At 43.8% G+C, this 17,965-nt stretch overlaps 1 protein-coding gene across 1 annotated transcript in view; it reads left to right on the top strand.

The window, feature by feature from the left end:
• Positions 1–17,965, top strand: part of RMDN2 (regulator of microtubule dynamics 2) — a 77,482-nt gene that overhangs the window by 42,878 nt on the left and 16,639 nt on the right. Inside the window, exons 8-10 of the mRNA XM_077811893.1 lie at positions 163–257; positions 8,851–8,904; positions 9,004–9,084. Coding sequence (XP_077668019.1) covers positions 163–257; positions 8,851–8,904; positions 9,004–9,084 — 230 coding nt within the window. The remainder of the gene's footprint in view (positions 1–162; positions 258–8,850; positions 8,905–9,003; positions 9,085–17,965) is intronic.

The following is a 17,965-nucleotide window of genomic DNA, read 5'->3' as shown; positions in this document are numbered from 1 at the left end:
TCTTTGGGGTAGTGAAGCAAAAATATTTTATTAAAGACTCCTTTGGGTGTTCCTTTGCACACCAAATTGTATAACTATACAGTAATACAAGGCAATATTTTGCTCCACAACTGAAAAATAAGCCTTAAGTGTATTTTCCTTCTCTGATTTTATTATAGATAGCACAGTTGTCTTGGATTGAGAAGAAAGTAGCTGCTACTCTTTTTGGGACTCCACCAACTTCAACAGTACAGGAAGCTTTGCAGAATTTCCTTAAGGTAGATCCTATCCAATAGTTTTTATGAGTAGCTATTTACCAAATACTCTGTGTGACTGTTTTCAAGAGATCAGCGTAGCAGCTATAAATTCAAGGTTCTATCACATTTCTGCAATACTTTTTTTTTTTTTTTAAAGTTAGTATGGGGTAGAGTGAGTAGCACCACTTATTTATTCTCTTTTTAAAAATTTCAGTAACCTCCCAGGTTAATTGCTATCAGATTTCATGTCAAAGCTACAGATGCCTTCGAGACAAAAGTAATCGTAGTGAATAACTTTTATGTTAAGCCCATTTTTTAAGGGACTTGCATAAGTGAGGATGATTTTTATGCAATTTCAATGGAAAACTCTGACACTGTGGCAGTTTCCTCTTTCTAATCTAAACTTTGCATTCTGTAGCTTTCAGTGGGACATTCTTCCTTGTGTGGGAGATGAGTAAATACTGAGTGCACGTAATATGAAGCAAAATGGATGGTTCCATCACGTAGAAGCATGTTTCTGTGCATTTGTCTTTGAATTCACAATTTTAAGAAAACTGTGTGTGCATGCGTTAAAGCTGCCATTGGGCAACTTTTATCAGTTACTGCTATTTCTGCAGTTGATAAGTATAAACCAGTTAACAAATTCAAAAGGGTAAATTTTCATAAATGTGATTCCTTAGGATCATAGATTAGGTTGGAAGAGACCTCAGGAGGTCATCTAGTCCAACCCCCTCCTCAAAGCAGGACCAACCCCAATTCAATCATCTCAGCCAGGGCTTTGTCAAGCCAGGACTTAAAAACCTCTAAGGATGGAGATTCCACCACCTCCTTAGGTAACCCTTCCCGTGCTTTGCCACCCTCCTACTGAAATAATGTTTCCTAATATCCAACCGAGACCTTCCTCACTGCAACTTGAGACCGTTGCTCCTTGTTCTGTCATCTGCCACCACTGAGAACAGCATAGCTCCATCCTCTTTGGAACCCTCTTTCAGGTAGTTGAAGGCTGCTATCAAATTCCCCCCTCATTCTTCTCTTCTGCAGACTAAATAACCCCAGTTCCCTCAGCCTCTCCACGTAAGTCATGTGTCCCAGCCCCCTAATAATTTTCGTTGCCTTCCGCTGGACTCTCTCCAATTTGTCTGCATCCTTTCTGTAGTGGGAGACCAAAAACTGGACGCAGTACTCCAGATGTGGCCTCACCAATGCTGAATACAGGGGAGTAATCACTTCCCTCGATCTGCTGGCAATGCTCCTACTAATGCAGCCCAATATGCCATTAGCCTGCTTGGAAACAAGGGCACACTGACTCATATACAGCTTCTCTTCCACTGTAATTCCCAGGCCTGGTCTACAGTACGCGGTTATTTCAGAATTAGCCGAGTTACTTCAAAATAAAACTGATTCCGTTCACACGAGCAAACCAATTTTTTTTGATTTAAAGGGCTCTTTAATCCGATTTCTGTACTCCACCTCAGCACGTGGAGTAGCGCTAAAATCGAGATCGCAGTTCCGGGTTACAGGTACTGTGGACGCAATTCGATGTTATTGGCCTCCGGGAGCTATCCCAGAATGCTCCCTTGTGACCGCTCTGGACAACACTCTCAACTCCGATGCACTAGCGAGGTAGGCAGTAAAAGCCCCAGGAACTTTTGAATTTCCTGTTTGGTCACCACCAGCACAGGCGACCGTGTAGAGTCCACTAGCACAGGCGACCACGCAGTCCCAGATTCGCAAACAAGCTCCAGCATGGTCCGAACGGGAGGTACTAGATCTCATCGCATGTTGGGGAGACAAATCTGTTATGGCAGAACTATGTTCCAAAAAAAGGAATGCAAATACGTACACTAAAGTCTCCAGGGCCATGACGGAAAGAGGCTACTCCAGGGACACAGGGCTACTCCAGGGACACAGAGCAGTGTCGTACAAAAATCAAGGAGCTCAGGCAAGAGTACCAAAAAGCCAGGGAGGTGAACAGGCGCTCTGGGTTACAGCCCTATACATGCTGCTTCTACCGTGAGCTGCATACAATTATGGGGGGTGACGCCACCACTACTCCACCACTGTTCGTGGACACCTGCAAGGGGTGAGTAGCACGGAGCGAGGAGGATGAGTTTTTGGAGGAGGAGGAGGACAGTGCACAGGTGGCAAGTGGGAAATCCGTTTTCCCCCCTCCAGGAACTATTCTTAACGCTGGAGACAATAGCCTCCCCTCACTCCCAAGGCATGCTCCCGGACCATGACCCTGGAGAAGACGCTTCTGGTGAGTGAGAGCTTGATTGGAGCCGTGGGGTGGGGGGAAACCCAGCTGCGCTGGGGTGTTCGTGTTTAGTTTAAAGGGCTTGCTCATCCCTGCTCAGAGCCTCATCGGAGCCACATGGCCGGGGGGGGGGGGAGAAGGGTGTTGTGTGAAGCGATCATCCCAGAGAGCCTGGCAGTTTGAAAGCATTGAAATGAATGTGGAAGAAGCAGAACCCCGTGTGCCCCTAGGGCTTACCATGGCTGCCTGCAAGCTGAATTCTGTTGCCCGGTCGCATGTGATGGCTTACTCACACCAAAGTGGCAGTCACTTCAGTATAAGAGTGTGCAGAAAGAACATGTGTTGTGTACTATGAATTGCCTGTTTCACTGAGAAAGAGTGTCCACTTTGTTCTCTAAAATGTATCTTTTAAAATACTATCTTCCCTTTTTCTCCTCTTGCAGGTGCGAATGTTTCAACGTGGCCCCTATCTACTCCGTCCCAGAGGCTGGTCCAGATTAGAAGGCGGAAAAAACGAACTCGGGACAACATGTTTGCCGAGCTCATGCAGTCCCCCCCCACACTGATAGGGCCCAGCTGAAAGCGTGGAGGCAAACAATTAATATGAAGAGAGGAGGGACGCACGCGATGAGAGCAGGCAGGATGCTATGGTCAAACTCATGGGGGAGCAAACTGGCATGCTCTGCTGTATGGTGGATCTAATGCAGGAAAGGCAGCAAGGCCACAGACTGCCGCTGCAGCCCCTGTATAACTGCCCTCCCTCCTCCCCAAGTTCCATAGCCTCCTCACCCAGACGCCCAAGAACATGGGGTGGAGGGAAGGCTACGGGGACCCACACAGTCAACCCCAGGGGATTGCACAAGCAGCAGAAAGCTGGCATATCTGAAATTTTGATTTGGTTTCTGGACTTGTCCTTCCCTCCTCTTCCACTCCCCTAACCTAATACTCCCTCCCACTCCCCAGTCTAGCTCGGGGGCAGGTAACTTTGAGAAAAAAACACAACTGTCACACCGTAGCCTGGCCAGTCATGAAACTGGTTTTCAAAGCTTCTCTGATGTGCAGCATGCCCTGCTGCGCTCTTCTAATAGCCCTGTTGACTGGCTGTGCAAAACTGGCCACCAGGCAAGTTGCCTCAACCTCCCACCCTGCCAGAAACGTCTCCCCCTTACTCTCACAGATATTGTGGAGCACACAACAAGCAGCAATTACAATGGGAATAATGGTTGTGCTGAGATCTAAACTGAGTCAGTAAACTGCACCAGCGCGCTTTCAAACGTCCAAACGCACATTCTGCACTTGCTCAGCCTATAGTTGAACTGCTCCTTACTACTGTCCAGGCTGCCTGTGTACGGCTTCATGAGCCATGGCATTAAGGGGTAGGCTGGGTCCCTGAGGATAACTATAGGCATTTCAACATCCCCAATGGTTATTTTCTGGTCTGGGAAGTAATTCCCTTCCTGCAGCTGTTCAAACAGACCAGAGTTCCTGAAGATGTGAGCGTCATGCACCTTTCCTGGCCATCCCACGCTGATGTTGGTGAAACGTCCCTTGTGATCCATCAGTGCTTGCAGCACCATTGAGAAGTACCCCTTGCAGTTTACATACTGGCTGCCAAGTTGGTCCGGTCCCAGGATAGGGATATGCGTTCCATCTATCGCCTCACCACAGTTAGGGGACCCATTGCAGCAAAGCCATCCACTATGACCTGCACGTTTCCCAGAGTCACTACCCTTGATAGCAGCTGGTCCATGATTGTGTTAACTACTTGGATCACAGCAGCCCCCACAGTAGATTTCCCCACTCCAAACTGATTCCCAACTGACGGGTAGCTGTCGGTTGTTGCAAGCTTCCGCAGGGCTATGGCCACTCGCTCCTCAGCTGTGAGGGCTGCTCTCATTTTGGTGTCTTTGCGCTTCAGGGCAGGGGACAGCAAGTCACAAAGTTCCATGAGAGTGGCCCTACGCATACGAAAATTTCACAGCCACTGGGAATCATCCCATACCAGTCTGTGCTTGTTTCCCGGGCCCAGAATCGGCGTTCCATGGCATGAACCTGGCCCAACACCACCATGATCTCCCAATTGCCACATGCCATGCTTCTAGGAACATCTGTGTCCATGTCCTCATCAGTATAGTAATCGCGCTGTCATCACTTCATCGCACGATTTTGCAGGCACTGCACATATTGCTGGATAATGCGCAAGGTATTTACAATGATCAAAACTGCAGCAGAGATCTGAGCGGGCTCCATGGCTATGGCACCTGCATGGGTAATCTTGGAAAAAGGGTGCGAAATGTAGGAGAGCAGAGTGGCAGCGGAACAGGTGCTGTTCGGTTCACGTTAGCCATAAAAAGGTGGGAAAAGGTTGTCTTCTGTAGCTTTCACGGACGCGGGAGCCCAGGACAGACAACATGGAGAAGCTTGGTAGCGCGGCAAGAGCGGGAGAGCAGAGTTGGCGGCGGAAGCTGTGCTGCTCGGTTCACGATGGCCGAGCAGAGTTGGCAGCGGAAGTGTTCGATGAGGAAGAGAACGAGTAGATACTAGAGATTACGAGAGGAAATGCGAGATGGATTCATAGTAGCTGGAGAGCAGCGGTGCACCGTCTGCTGAAAGCAGTATGGCATCTGCACGCCAAAAAGGTGCAAAATGATTGTCTGCCATAGCTTTCATGAAGGGAGGAGCGACTGATGACACACACCCAGAAACACCTGAGAGAATGTTTTTGCCCCTTCATGCACTGGGAGCTTAACCCAGAATTCCAATGGGCGGCGGGGACGGCGGGAACTGTGGGATAGCTACCCACAGTGCACCACTCCGACATTCGATGCTAGCCTCGATACTGTGGACGCACTCCGCCCAATTCACGGGCTTTAGTGGGGACACAGAAGACTGAATGTATAAAATCGCTTCCAAAAATTCGAATAGAATAAATTCGAAATAATTTTGTACTGTAGACGTACCCCAGGCTGTAGAAGTGCATGGATTCTTCCGTCCTAAGTGCAGGACTCTGCACTTGTCTTGTTGAACCTCATCAGATTTCTTTTGGCCCAATCCTCCAATTTGTCTAGGTCACTCTGATCCCTATCCCTACCCTCCAGGAGGTTCTACCTCTCCCCCAGCTTAGTGTCATCCATGAACTTCCTGAAGGTGCAATCCATCTCATCATCCAGATCATTAATGAAGATGTGGAACAAAATTGACCCCAGGGCAGTCTGCTTGATACCGGCTGCCAGCTAGACATCAAGCCATTGATCACTACCCATTGAGCCTGACGATCTAGCCAGCTTTCTATCCACCTTATAGTCCATTCATCCAAACTGTACTTCTTTAACTTGCTGGCAAGAATACTGTGGGACACCGTATCAAAAGCTTTGCTAAAGTCAAGGAATCAACTTTCCCCATATCCACAGAGCCAGTTATCTCATCATAGAAGGCAATCAGGTTGGTCAGGCATGACTTGCCCTTTGGTGAATCCATGTTGACTGTAGCTGATCACTTTCCTCTCCTCCAAGTGCTTCAAAATGGATTCCTTGAGGACCTGCACTATCATATTTCCAGGAACTGATGTGAGGCTGACCGGTCTGTAGTTCCCTGGATTCTCCTTCTTCCCCTTTTTAAAGATGGGCACTATATTTGCCCTTTTCCAATCGTCTGGGACCTCCCCTGATCGCCAGGAGTTTTTAAAGATAATGGCCAATAGCTATGCAATCACATCAGCCAACTCCCTCTGCACCCTTGGATGCATTGCATCAGGCCCCATGGACTTGTGCCTGTCCAGCTTTTCTAAATAGTCCTTAACCTGTTCTTTCACCACTGAGGGCTGCTCACCTCCTCCCCATACTGTGGTGCGCAGTGCATCAGTCTGGGAGCTGACCTTGTCTGTGAAGACAGAGGCAAAAAAAGCATGGAGTACTTCAGCTTTTTCCACATCATCTGTCACTAGGTTGCTCCCCCATTCAGTAAGGGTCCCACACTTTCCCTGACCACCTTCTTGTTGCTAGCATACCTGTAGAAACTCTTCTTGTTACCCTTTAAATCCCTTGCTACCTGCAACTCCAATTGTGCTTTGGCCTTCTTGGTTACACCCCTGCATGTTCAAGCAATATTTTTATACTCCTCCTAGTCATCTGTCCAAGTTTCCACTTCTTGTAAGCTTCCTTTGTGTGTTTAAGCTCACCAAAGAGTTCTCTGTTAAGCCAAGCTGGTCACCTGCCATATTTGCTATTCTTTCTGCACATTGGGGTGGTTTGTTCCTTTGCCCTCAATAAGGCTTCTTTAAAATACAGCCAGCTCTCCTGGGTTCCGTTCCCCCTCATGTTAGCCTCCCAGGGGATCCTGCCCATTAGTTCCCTGAGGGAGTCAGTCTGCTTTTCTGAAGTCCAGGGTCCATTTTCTGCTGCTCTCCTTTCTTCCTTTTGTCAGGATCCTGAACTCGACTATCTCATGGTCACTGCTGCCCAGGTTGCCACCTTCTTCTGCTTCCCCTACTAATTCTTCCCTGTTCATGAGCAGCAGGTCAAGAGGAGCATGGTCCCTAGTTGGTTCCTCCAGTACTTGCACCAGGAAGGTGTCCCCAACACTCTCCAAAAACTTCCTGGATTGTCTGCACTGCTGTATTGCTCTCCCAGCAGATGTCCAGATGATTGAAGTCCCCCATGAGAACCAGGGCCTGTGATCTGGAAACTTCTGTTAGGTAGTTGTCCAAAGAAAGCCTCATCTACCTCATCCTCTTGCTCTGGTGGTCTATAGCAGATGCCCACCACAACATCACCCTTGTTGCACTCACCTCTAAACTTAACCCAAAGAGACTCAACGTGCTTTTCTCCAGTTTCATACTGGAGCTCTGAGCAATCAGACTGCTCTCTTACATACAGTGCAACTCCTCCACCTTTTCTCCCCCGCCTGTCCTCCTGAACAGTTTATACCCATCCATGACAGTGCTCCAGTCATGTGAGTTACCCCACCAAGTCTCTGTTGTTCCAATCCCATCCTAGTTCCTTGACTGTGCCAGGACTTCCAATTCTTCGTGCTGGTTTCCCAGGCTTTTTGTGTTTGTGTACAGGCACCTAAGGTAACTAGCTGATTGCCCTACTTTCTCAGTATGAATCAGGAGATCTCCCCTGTTGCATCCTCCTCCTTGTGTTTCCTCCCTGTATCCCACTTACCTCAGGACTTAGGTCTCCATCCCCTTCTTGAGCTATTTTTCAGATTTATTGGACAAACACATTTTTCCTCAATATCAAGCTTGCTTTTTTCATGTCCCTACTTTGTTTAAAAATAAACACAAATTCCTGTATTATTGGACAATACATATCTACATCTACACTACCACCCTGCCTATATAACCAACGTTTATTCTATTTAAGGGTCACTTTCCACTAAGTCAGTGGAAAAACTCCCATTGACATCAGTGGACTTTGGCTCAGGCTCCAGTGCTGTAAAGTAACTGTAGTTTTAAGTGATCTTCTGCACCTGTCTAAAGCCTGATGATAAATGTTTGTGCATTTTTTTTCCACAGTACCACCAATAACAGTGAATGTTTTGGCCTAAGAAATAGCAGCAATAGTAAATTCCGCTGAGATACTTCATAACTACTGTCCTTATGGTTACCAATTATTTTGTAAAGTGTTCAGTCATCATTAAGATTTGCACGTCTCTTGTATATTCAAAAAGGGGTAATATCTGTGGCTCATGCCGAGATAAGATTTTTTGAATACATGTATCCAACTCTGCAGGGCATCAGAGGAGTCTATCCAGAGCTCTTATAACAAAGTTAGCATTAGGGGAGTCAGATGCTCCCAAATATATTTTAAAGACATCTTGAACCTTCCCGGAGAGAGGGTGAAGAAGAGGGTGGAGACACAGATAAAAGAGGGAAGGAGAAGAGGGGAAGGGTGAAAAAAATCGTTAAAGCAGCTGTGCATAGTTCTTGCTCACTTGCCTAGAGTGAGCAATGGTTTCTTGGTTATTTGACAGCAGAGTAAAATACCACTTTTTAAAAAAAATTATCTTCCACCTGGTATAAATGGGTGAACGCTGTTGATTTTGTATCTGGGGTGATGCATTTTCTTGATCCTTTTACAAGCGTTTAAGAGACAGAAGCCCCAGGACTTGAGCAAAGTCTCAAAAAACTACTTTTCCAGCTTTTGCATGTTAACCATAAGAATGTTACATGTATATATTTTTTAAACAGTGCTAAAGGAATTATGGAGCATTGGTATGAGATGATTCAGACAGAAGGGACCCAGTCTAAATCTTTGAGGAAGCTTTGTGCTTTATTGGAAATTGAATCTTGATCACATTAGTCTCATCACGCTATATTTGTATTTCTGTTGTTTCCTGTATTTTATTATCCAGGCTGAAGAAATGCATCCTGGATATTCCAAATACAATTATGTGTTTTTGGCAAAGGTAACTAAAACAGTTTACTTTAAAAATATATATATATAATTCATAGAGTCTGGCATTGTAGAGGGCCTGGTTAGTTTTTACACAGTTTTTTTCTTTCAGTGCTACAAAGATCTTGGCCATAGAAGCAATGCACTGAAATACTGTGATTTTGCATCATCAGTGTTACCAGTTACCAATGAGGTAAGTACCGAAAGTGACAACAAGTTTCTGTTGTAATTGTTGTCCTCTCTTTGGCACTCATCACTGTTGTGTCCAAATGCACTATGGTAATAAAGCTACACCACTTTACCTCTTGAAGGTGAAACCCTCCTCCTTTCTTTTTAAGCCAGTTTATTACAATAGTTGATTGCATCTGTGTGAAATATCTTACAAAATGGTTGTTTGGGAAGCTTCCTAAAGCTTGCTCTAAAGAGTCTGGTTTACGCCAAAGAGTTGACCCATTTGTAATTCATCTATTTGTATTAAACTAACTTAAGCTCAAACTGTTCCGTGTGTCCACACTAGCCATTCTTATTACCCAAACAGTCCAGGGCACCCCAACTTTACCCTTCTGTGGGCTCAAGGCGTAACCCAGTTAATTTAGGCACACTCACCCTTTCCCAATTCCTAGGCACCTATCCTTACCCAGTTCCTAGAGCTCAGGGCCACCCATAGAGCTCAGGGCATAACCTGCTTAATTTAAGTACCCACCCTAAGGCTTAGAGTGGGTTTGCAGGGCCTGATACCGGTGAAAGAGCCTTACAGAGTAATATCCTTAACCTCTATTTATTAACAGTTACCAAAACAGAATACACACGCTAAGCATACAATGCTCATCACTCCCAATAAGGCAGATGAACTTTTCTTAGTGGCCAGTCAGGGATCAGGTCATCCGGGGCTCCTCCACCTTCTGCACGATATAGCTGACAGGCTGTTGAAGTCTGGCAGCTCTGATCTTGGACTATGTCCTGGAGTTAATTTCCAAAGAACTTCCTTTTGGACCCCCGTTTATATAGTTAAACTTGAGTCCTGCTTAGCTGTACCATAATCAAAGTGCTACAAAACAGTATTTTCCACCAATCCTAGCCCATTACAAAACAGTTCTTTAACCAATCTGACCCCACCACCTTAATGGATATAAATCTTGCAAAATTAGTTATGTAACAGACAGACACCATACAGCTAAACAATAGAGAAGTGGGGACCATAAAGGCAAAACAATAAAGAAGTATAGATTTCACAGTCACATCTGTTGATGAGTGATTCCTTGCCAGACAGAATGCTATCAAACAAAGTTTTCTTTAACCATCTTAAGATCTGTTTCTTTATCTGGTGATGGTCAGCACTTACGACAGGAGCGCCTTCTTAGCAGCCCAATGTTACATTGTTTTGATGCGATTTACATGGAATGTGGGGATGTGACTTTCTGCTTCTTAGCTCATGGCTGCTGCTGTCCTAATGTGGCTGCAGAAAAAGGCCTCAGACCTTACATGCTGCAAAGTTTTGCCCCACGTCCACATTTGCACTGCCCTAAATAATGTTGGTCTCAGTGACTCGGGATTGTGGATTTCTGGTTCTGCTTCTAAAAGCAGTGTACTCTGGAACCTGGTGATTCTGCAAGACCACCAGTGCATTGTGGGTCAGTAGCAGAAGGAGGATAAGTTTCAACTTGTCTTCAGCCACAGTACTATTAAACTAGTACAGTCTGAACCTGTTACACCTGCTGAAGAAAGTCTGTTCTAACTGACTATTAGATCCTTTGTTGACCATTTGGAGTGCTTTGGTATGTGGACACAACGCGTTCTATAACTACCCTAGAGACTTCAACTGGTTTAATTTCTCCAGTGTAGACCAGGTTGTGGTAATAAAATCCATACATATTCTCTGATCTCCTGTAGAAGCAAGTTCCACAGTTACAGACCTTCCACTGAAAATGCCTTAATGTCCTAGAGCGTCACAAGTTCAAACCTGAGCTTTGTCAGCCTAAGACCCCACTGTGAGCATAGCAGATGTGGTGGGACAGGAGAGAGAGATAGAGGTGGTTCCTGAGAGGAAATGGCCGTATCCCATTCAGTTCTTGAAGTTAAGGAAATAAGACCTTTAAGTGGCCCCATAGTTTGATTGATAACTGTGTCAAATGTTCCTGCTCAGAAGACAGACCACTGCCTGCTGCACCAAGAGCAGCTTCTGGGTGGGCCTTAGTATCAGCCAAAGTTAGGGTATATTATAATATAATAAATCAACCATGACATTTTCTGGTAATATATATTGGTACAAATATTAATATTAATCTCCTTAGCAGTGTTTCATTCTTTACTTAATGCTAAGATATGCCTTGAGTTAACTTTTTTTTTATACTAAAGTTAAGAGAATCTATCATCAGTTAGCAGAACACAGTAGTACACAGTAGATCTGTCATCAGTTAGCATTACACAGTAGATTGTAGAAAAATCAAGACCACAGGCTTTGGGGAACAGTTTGTAACTGAACTGGTTTAAGCAGAGACAGTTTAGCATGTCCACATTAGTCATAGAATCATAAGACTGGAAGGGACCTTGAGAGGTCATCTAGTCCAGTCCCCTGCACTCATGGCAGGACTAAGTATGCTGAATGGTTTTGCCCCCATGTTCACCCTTGCGCTATCCACATGATGTTGCAATGAGCTCTGGGTGAAAAAGTAGAGGAAATAATTTCAGATATTACACAGTAAAAATGCATCAAAATAGAACAGACAGATCCCAGAAGGTTATGGTGGGCACATGATCCCTCAAATACAGCAAGCAAAAAGGATCAATTCTCTTCAAGATATATGTGAAAACTGGTTAAAGAAAGCTTGAGGCAAACAGCACTATGTTAAAATGCACTAGAGAACATTTGGACACCAGCAACGTCTACATGGACCAACTAATGCTCAGCACGTTATTGTGCTTTAGAAATCACACCCTGTAGAGCGCAGCACCCCACTGTGTAGACAAGCCTAAGAGTGGGGACCAACTGAGTCCCTCTTAGCAACAAAATACTTGTTCAACTAAAACACTTAAATGATTCACCCTTTTCTGTTTTGCATGATTTTAAAGATATCACAACATTCTGTCCCTGGATTGTTGTTTGCGTGACTTGGCTTTGTTTACATGTGAAATGTTTTGGATTAGATTTAGAAGAAAGTCCAGGAAAAAGAGACATTGGGGTCACAGTGAGTAATGCAGTAAAACCAATGTGTGTGATCAAACAACAAACAAAGTCTGTGAAACAAGTAAATATAATGTAGAGATTTGAAAGATGAATTGTGCCAAATGTCAGCTCTAATTACATCTGAATTAGAATATTGTGGATTATTCTGTTTATTGAATACGGGAAGGACTATTATTGAAATTGGAAAAAATGTGATGGAAAAGCTCAATAAATGATACAGGGTTTGGAGATTAAGGCGGGAAGAATATCTAGTCAGATTACTTTGGGGAGGGAAGACGTACTGAGAATGCAGAGGCTCATGGAAAGAAAATAGTAAATGGATACCAGTAAAGTTTCTAAAGTGGAAACAGATCTGAAAATAAGGAGGTCATAGATTGAAGATGGAGAGGAGGAGAAGCAATTCAGGCAGAATGTATTCAATGTGAAGGTTACTTCAGTATAATTGTGCAGTCTCAAAGTTCATCATATGACACATGGCTTAAGATGCTGTCACAGTCATGCTAGAAATCTGTCATTTCCATCTGTAACCCTCTTCTCAAGTGGTTTAAAATGTCAATTCAGCAGGGGAATTCTTTGATTATACTTTTTTTAAAGATTGGTGGTTCTTGAGAAATATGTACATTTATATAAAAAGCAGAAGCATAATATAATAATACTGTGGACAACACTGTCATCCTACCTGTCACTCAGGCCCGTAACCTGGGTATCATCTTTGCTTTGAACCTCTTTCTAAGTCCTCATTTCCAGGCTGTGTCTAAGTCTTGAAGATTCTTTCTGTGTAACATCTCTAAAATATGACCTTTCGATTGATTGATCTATCCATCCATCCAGCTAAAACCTTTGTCCAGGCTCTCATCTCGTGTCTTGATTCCTGTGACATCCTTTTCTCTGCTCTAGGGCCTACAAAAAGCTTGACTGCAGTTAGACAGCTGGTGTGCTGAGACCACTGCCTGTTATGCTGATAAATATTATTGTCTCATTGTTTCCCAGTGCTTCCCCCCCGCCTGTTGATATCCACCTGTTTGTCTCTTGTCTTGTAATTAGATTGTGAGCTCTTTGGAGAAGGGACTGTCTCTTTGTTCTGTGTTTGTACAGCGCCTAGCACAATGGAGGTCTTGGTCCATGACTGAGATTCTTAGGTTCTATAATAATACAAATAATAAATAATAGACTAAGGGCTAGATCCACAAAGGGGACTTAGTCTCAGCATTGCAATGTCTAACATTTAAGTCTCCTGCCACCTAATGGAATTGATTCTCAAGTTAGGCAGCTAGGCTCCTATACAAAGCATGGGGAGAGTTAGAAGCCTAAGAATGGGAGTCACAAAGGCCACTATGTGGACAAGGAGCTGCTTAAACTAGCCTGTAGGAAATACTGAGGAGGGAGATGTGTCCTAAGCCCCAGCCCTCAAAGGGACTTAGGCGCTTAATACTGGGCCAGAAGGTGGTGCCTCATGTACTCGGGATTCACAGCCATGAACCCGCTCCTGGAGTTAGGTGCCTAAGTCATGTCATCCTCTTTCTCACAAAAAATGGAGGAGGTGGTAATAGTGGCCTTCTATTCAATATCCCAGTGGCTAGAGCGCTCACCCAGGGTACGGGAGACCCCAATTCAAATCCCCACTCTGTCTAATTTGTATCAGGGATTTGAACCCAGGTCTCCACCCTCTCAGATGAGTTCCTAACTACTGCTTTCTGAGGTGGGAATCTATCCTGTGGAAACTGTTCCACTTTGTACGAAATAGTTAAATATTCACTGGACCAGGGACTGGAACCATCAGGTGAGTGCCCTAACCATTGGGCGAGAGAGCTGTTCTCTCTCTATTTAAGTATTTCCTACAAATTGGAACAGCTTCAAAAGCAAGAAAGAGTGACCCACCCCAGAACACCCTAAAGCCCAGTGGTTAGGCGCACATCTTGGAAGGGAAAGAGATCTTGCTCCACATCAGGCAGAGTAGGAACTTGAACCCTGGTTTCCTAGATCTTGGGTGAATTCTCTAACTTCTGACTGTGAGGGTGCTGCTGTTGCCATCACCACCTCTTTTTCCTGGGCTGCGTTTTTGGTGGATGGGTGGGGGCAATCTGATAGGTGGCTTCTGAGGATGCCTACCGGATTGGGCCTTGCAGGTGAGATAGGTAGAAGAACACCTACTTTGTGTATAGTCACCAAGCTGTTTGGCGTCATCAGGAGACGTTACCAGAGGAAACTTAGGTGCCTACCGGGTTAAGCAGCAATTTAGTGGGTATTTTGAGGATCTAAATTTTGGGCTTAGGTACCTAAAGTGGCAGTTAGGTGCCTAGATCCCTTTGTGGATCCAGCCCTAAATGACAAATTTCTGGAGTGGTGCAACAATGAGTTTTAAGTAATAAGCACTTAAAGCTGTTTGTGGTGCAATTTATGCTGCTGCATAAACACTAGAAATAATTGTCAGTGATGGCCTGATTTCTCAGAGCTGCTGAGCACTCACAGCTTGCACTGAGTTCTGTGTGGGCTACAGGTACTAAGCATCTCTGAAAATCAGGCCATTCTCATATTCACGTTCGTCCCTAATGAATTTTGATCCTAGAAAACATAGGCCCAGATCTTCAGCTGGTTTAAATGAACATAGATCCAGGACAGTAGTCACATCCAAATATCCTCTTTTTCTCTGCTCTCCCTGCTACCGAATATGCACTTATTCCCAGGGGGCCACTTCCAGTTGGGAGCATCTCTAAGTAGACAGGTTTCAAAGTAGCAGCCGTGTTAGTCTGTATTCGCAAAAAGAAAAGGCATACTTGTGGCACCTTAGAGACTAACAAATTTATTTGAGCATAAGCTTTCGTGAGCTACAGCTCACTTCATCGGATGCACGAAAGCTTATGCTCAAATAAATTTGTTAGTCTCTGAGGTGCCACAAGTACGCCTTTTCTTTTTTCTAAGTAGACAATATCCCTCATGAAGGAAAAAAAATTCAGTGGGCCAGTTTCAAACTGGGAGTAATTCTTCAAAGGGGGCACAAAAGAAGTCTTCAAGTAAAATGACAAGCTACTTCTCAAAGAGAATTTATTATCCTTCACGTTCATTGTTCCTATAAGTCCCTATATCCTGAGGTTTTGGAAATGGGCAACTTGGCATCTCTGAACAGGGGGCCACAATCATATACACAGTTTTTTTAAAAGCAAGGGAATACACGAGTAATGTCACAAACTAGATTTGGGGGTTAAATTGGTGGTACAGCCCTATTTTAGATTTCTTTGCCTTTATCCCCTGTACTAAACAGAAGGCTTTGATGAATCATATGGTCTTCCATAAATCTCATATTGTAAAGTTAGAAGTGCATGAGACGTTACGTTGTCCTGCTTGTCTCTGGTAGCTCTCCAGGTGGCTAACCTCAGGGTCCAGGGAAACATTTGCCCTCTCAATAAAACAGGTCCTAATGTGCAAGACTGTTTGTGAACTATAGTTGAATGCATAATGGCTGCTCTGTTTAGCCAGTGGTCATTACGCTACCATTACTTTGAAATGTGCTTTGAGGAACTGAGTGTGTGAAAGGCATTATATAAATTCTGTCCAAAGCAGATGTGGTGAACTACCTAAATGAAAACAATACTTTTTGAAATCTTGGGAGAAAAATGCGATAATTTAATTTGAAAATATGAACAGTCATTTGAAATTTAAAAAGGAGGTGTGAGTTTGTATATGCATATAGTATTAAAAATACAGTTCTCAGCAAGCAAAGGAGGCCTAGTGTTGCAGAACTGAAAGCACTGATTCCTTGTTTTTAACAAAGAATCTTGTATATTGTCAGTGGTGAAACTTGTAGTAGCAAGAACCTAAAAATATAGTTTTAATATGTCCAAGTATAAAAAGCAAAACAAGAAAAATAACTTGCTTTTATATCCTCCATGTGGGCCACAGTGAAGATACCATGCTTGTCTATTGGGAACAATGAATTCATCGCTAAGCAGTATAATAAAAGATTTAGTAGCATGTTACCCGAAAAAATTGGAAGGTTCCAATCATCCATGGCCCCATATAAAAATAAATGTGAGGAACTGTAGTTATAAATGCCTGCCTCCCCTATCCCCCAAAAAAGAGTTGTCATTTCAGAAGAGCTGAAAACAGCAAAGCAGGAAGAGCTATCCATTTACACTGGAAGATGTATCCAATCCAGACAAAAATTATATTAAACTGGAGTTAAGATGGAGACTATATATAAGTATATTAATGGTGGTACAATGTATTGGCATACTGTAGTTATCAAAAAACTACTACTAAAAACACAAGAAATTCAGAATTAAGGTTAAACGTCAAAGAAACAAGGAGGGTGAGGTAATATCTTTTATTGGACCAACTTCTGTTAGTGAGAAAGACAAGCTTTCAAGCTACGCCTGAAGAAGAGCTCTTGTGTCGCTTGGAAGCTTGTCTCTCTCACCAACAGAAGCTGGTCCAATAAAAGATATTACCTCATTTATAATCTCTCTTAATTCCTGGGACCAACATGGCTACAATAACTCTGCAGACATTAAAGAAACACACATTTGAATGTTATAGAAATGCACAATGAAGATATTGGCAGGAGACCGGGTCTGAGGTGTTCATGCCTAGTGGTCAGAGTCCAAATGCCAGAGCCCTGGCTCAAGACAAGGCCAGAACCAGGGTTGAAGGTCAGAACTGGAGTCAGAAGCCAAATGACAGAGCCAATGGTAAAGACCGAGTCAGAATCAGGAATCAGAGCTGAGGATCAAAACTGGATTACCGGGGTGTCCGGGAAGAACATAAGAATGGCCATACTGGGTCAGACCCAAGGTCCATCCAGCTCAGTATCCTATCTACTGACAGTGGCCAATGCCAGGTTTCCCAGAGGGAGTGAACCTAACAGGTAATGATCAAGTGATCTCTCTCCTGCCATCCATCTCCACCCTCTGACAAACAGAGTCTAGGGACACCATTCCTTACCCATCCTGGCTAATAGCCATTAATGGACTTCACCTCCATGAATTTATCCAGTTCTCTTTTAAACCCTGTTATAGTTCTAGCCTTCACAACCTTCTCAGGCAAGGAGTTCCACAGGTTGACTGTGCGCTGTGTGAAGAAGGACTTCCTTTAATTTGTTTTAAACCTGCTGCCCATTAATTTCATTTGGTGGCCCCTAGTTCTTATGTTATGGGAACAAGTAAATAACTTTTCCTTATTCACTTTCTCCACACCACTCATGATTTTATATACCTCTATCATATCCCCCCTTAGTCTCCTCTTTTCCAAGCTGAAAAGTCCTAGCCTCTTTAATCTGTCCTCATATGGGACCCGTTCCAAACCCCTAATCATCTTAGTTGCCCTTCTCTGAACCTTTTCTAATGCCAGTATATATTTTTTTGAGATGAGACCACATCTATACGCAATATTCAAGAGGTGGGCAAATACCATGGATTTATATAAGGGCAATAAGATATTCTCCGTCTTATTCTCTATCCCTTTTTTAATTATTCCTAACATCCTGTTTGCTTTTTTGACTGCCGTTGCACACTGCATGAACGTCTTCAGAGAACTATCCATGATGACTCCAAGATCTCTTTCCTGATTAGTTGTAGCTAAATTAACCCCCATCATATTGTATGTATAGTTAGGGTTATTTTTTTCAATGTGCATTACTTTACATTTATCCACATTAAATTTCATTTGCCATTTTGTTGCCTAATCACTTAGTTTTGTGAGATCTTTTTGAAGTTCTTCACAGTCTGCTTTGGTCTTAACTATCTTGAGCAGTGTAGTATCATCTGCAAACTTTGCCACCTCACTGATTACCCCTTTCTCCAGATCATTTATGAATAAGTTGAATAGGATTGGTCCTAGGACTGACCCTTGGGGAACACCACTGGTTACCCCTCTCCATACTGAAAATTTACCATTT

The sequence above is a fragment of the Eretmochelys imbricata genome, chromosome 3 (assembly GCF_965152235.1).
Source record: "Eretmochelys imbricata isolate rEreImb1 chromosome 3, rEreImb1.hap1, whole genome shotgun sequence".
NCBI classification, from domain to species: Eukaryota; Metazoa; Chordata; order Testudines; family Cheloniidae; genus Eretmochelys; species Eretmochelys imbricata.
Note: the sequence above shows the minus strand (reverse complement) of the source record. Positions and strands in the feature narration are given on the sequence as shown.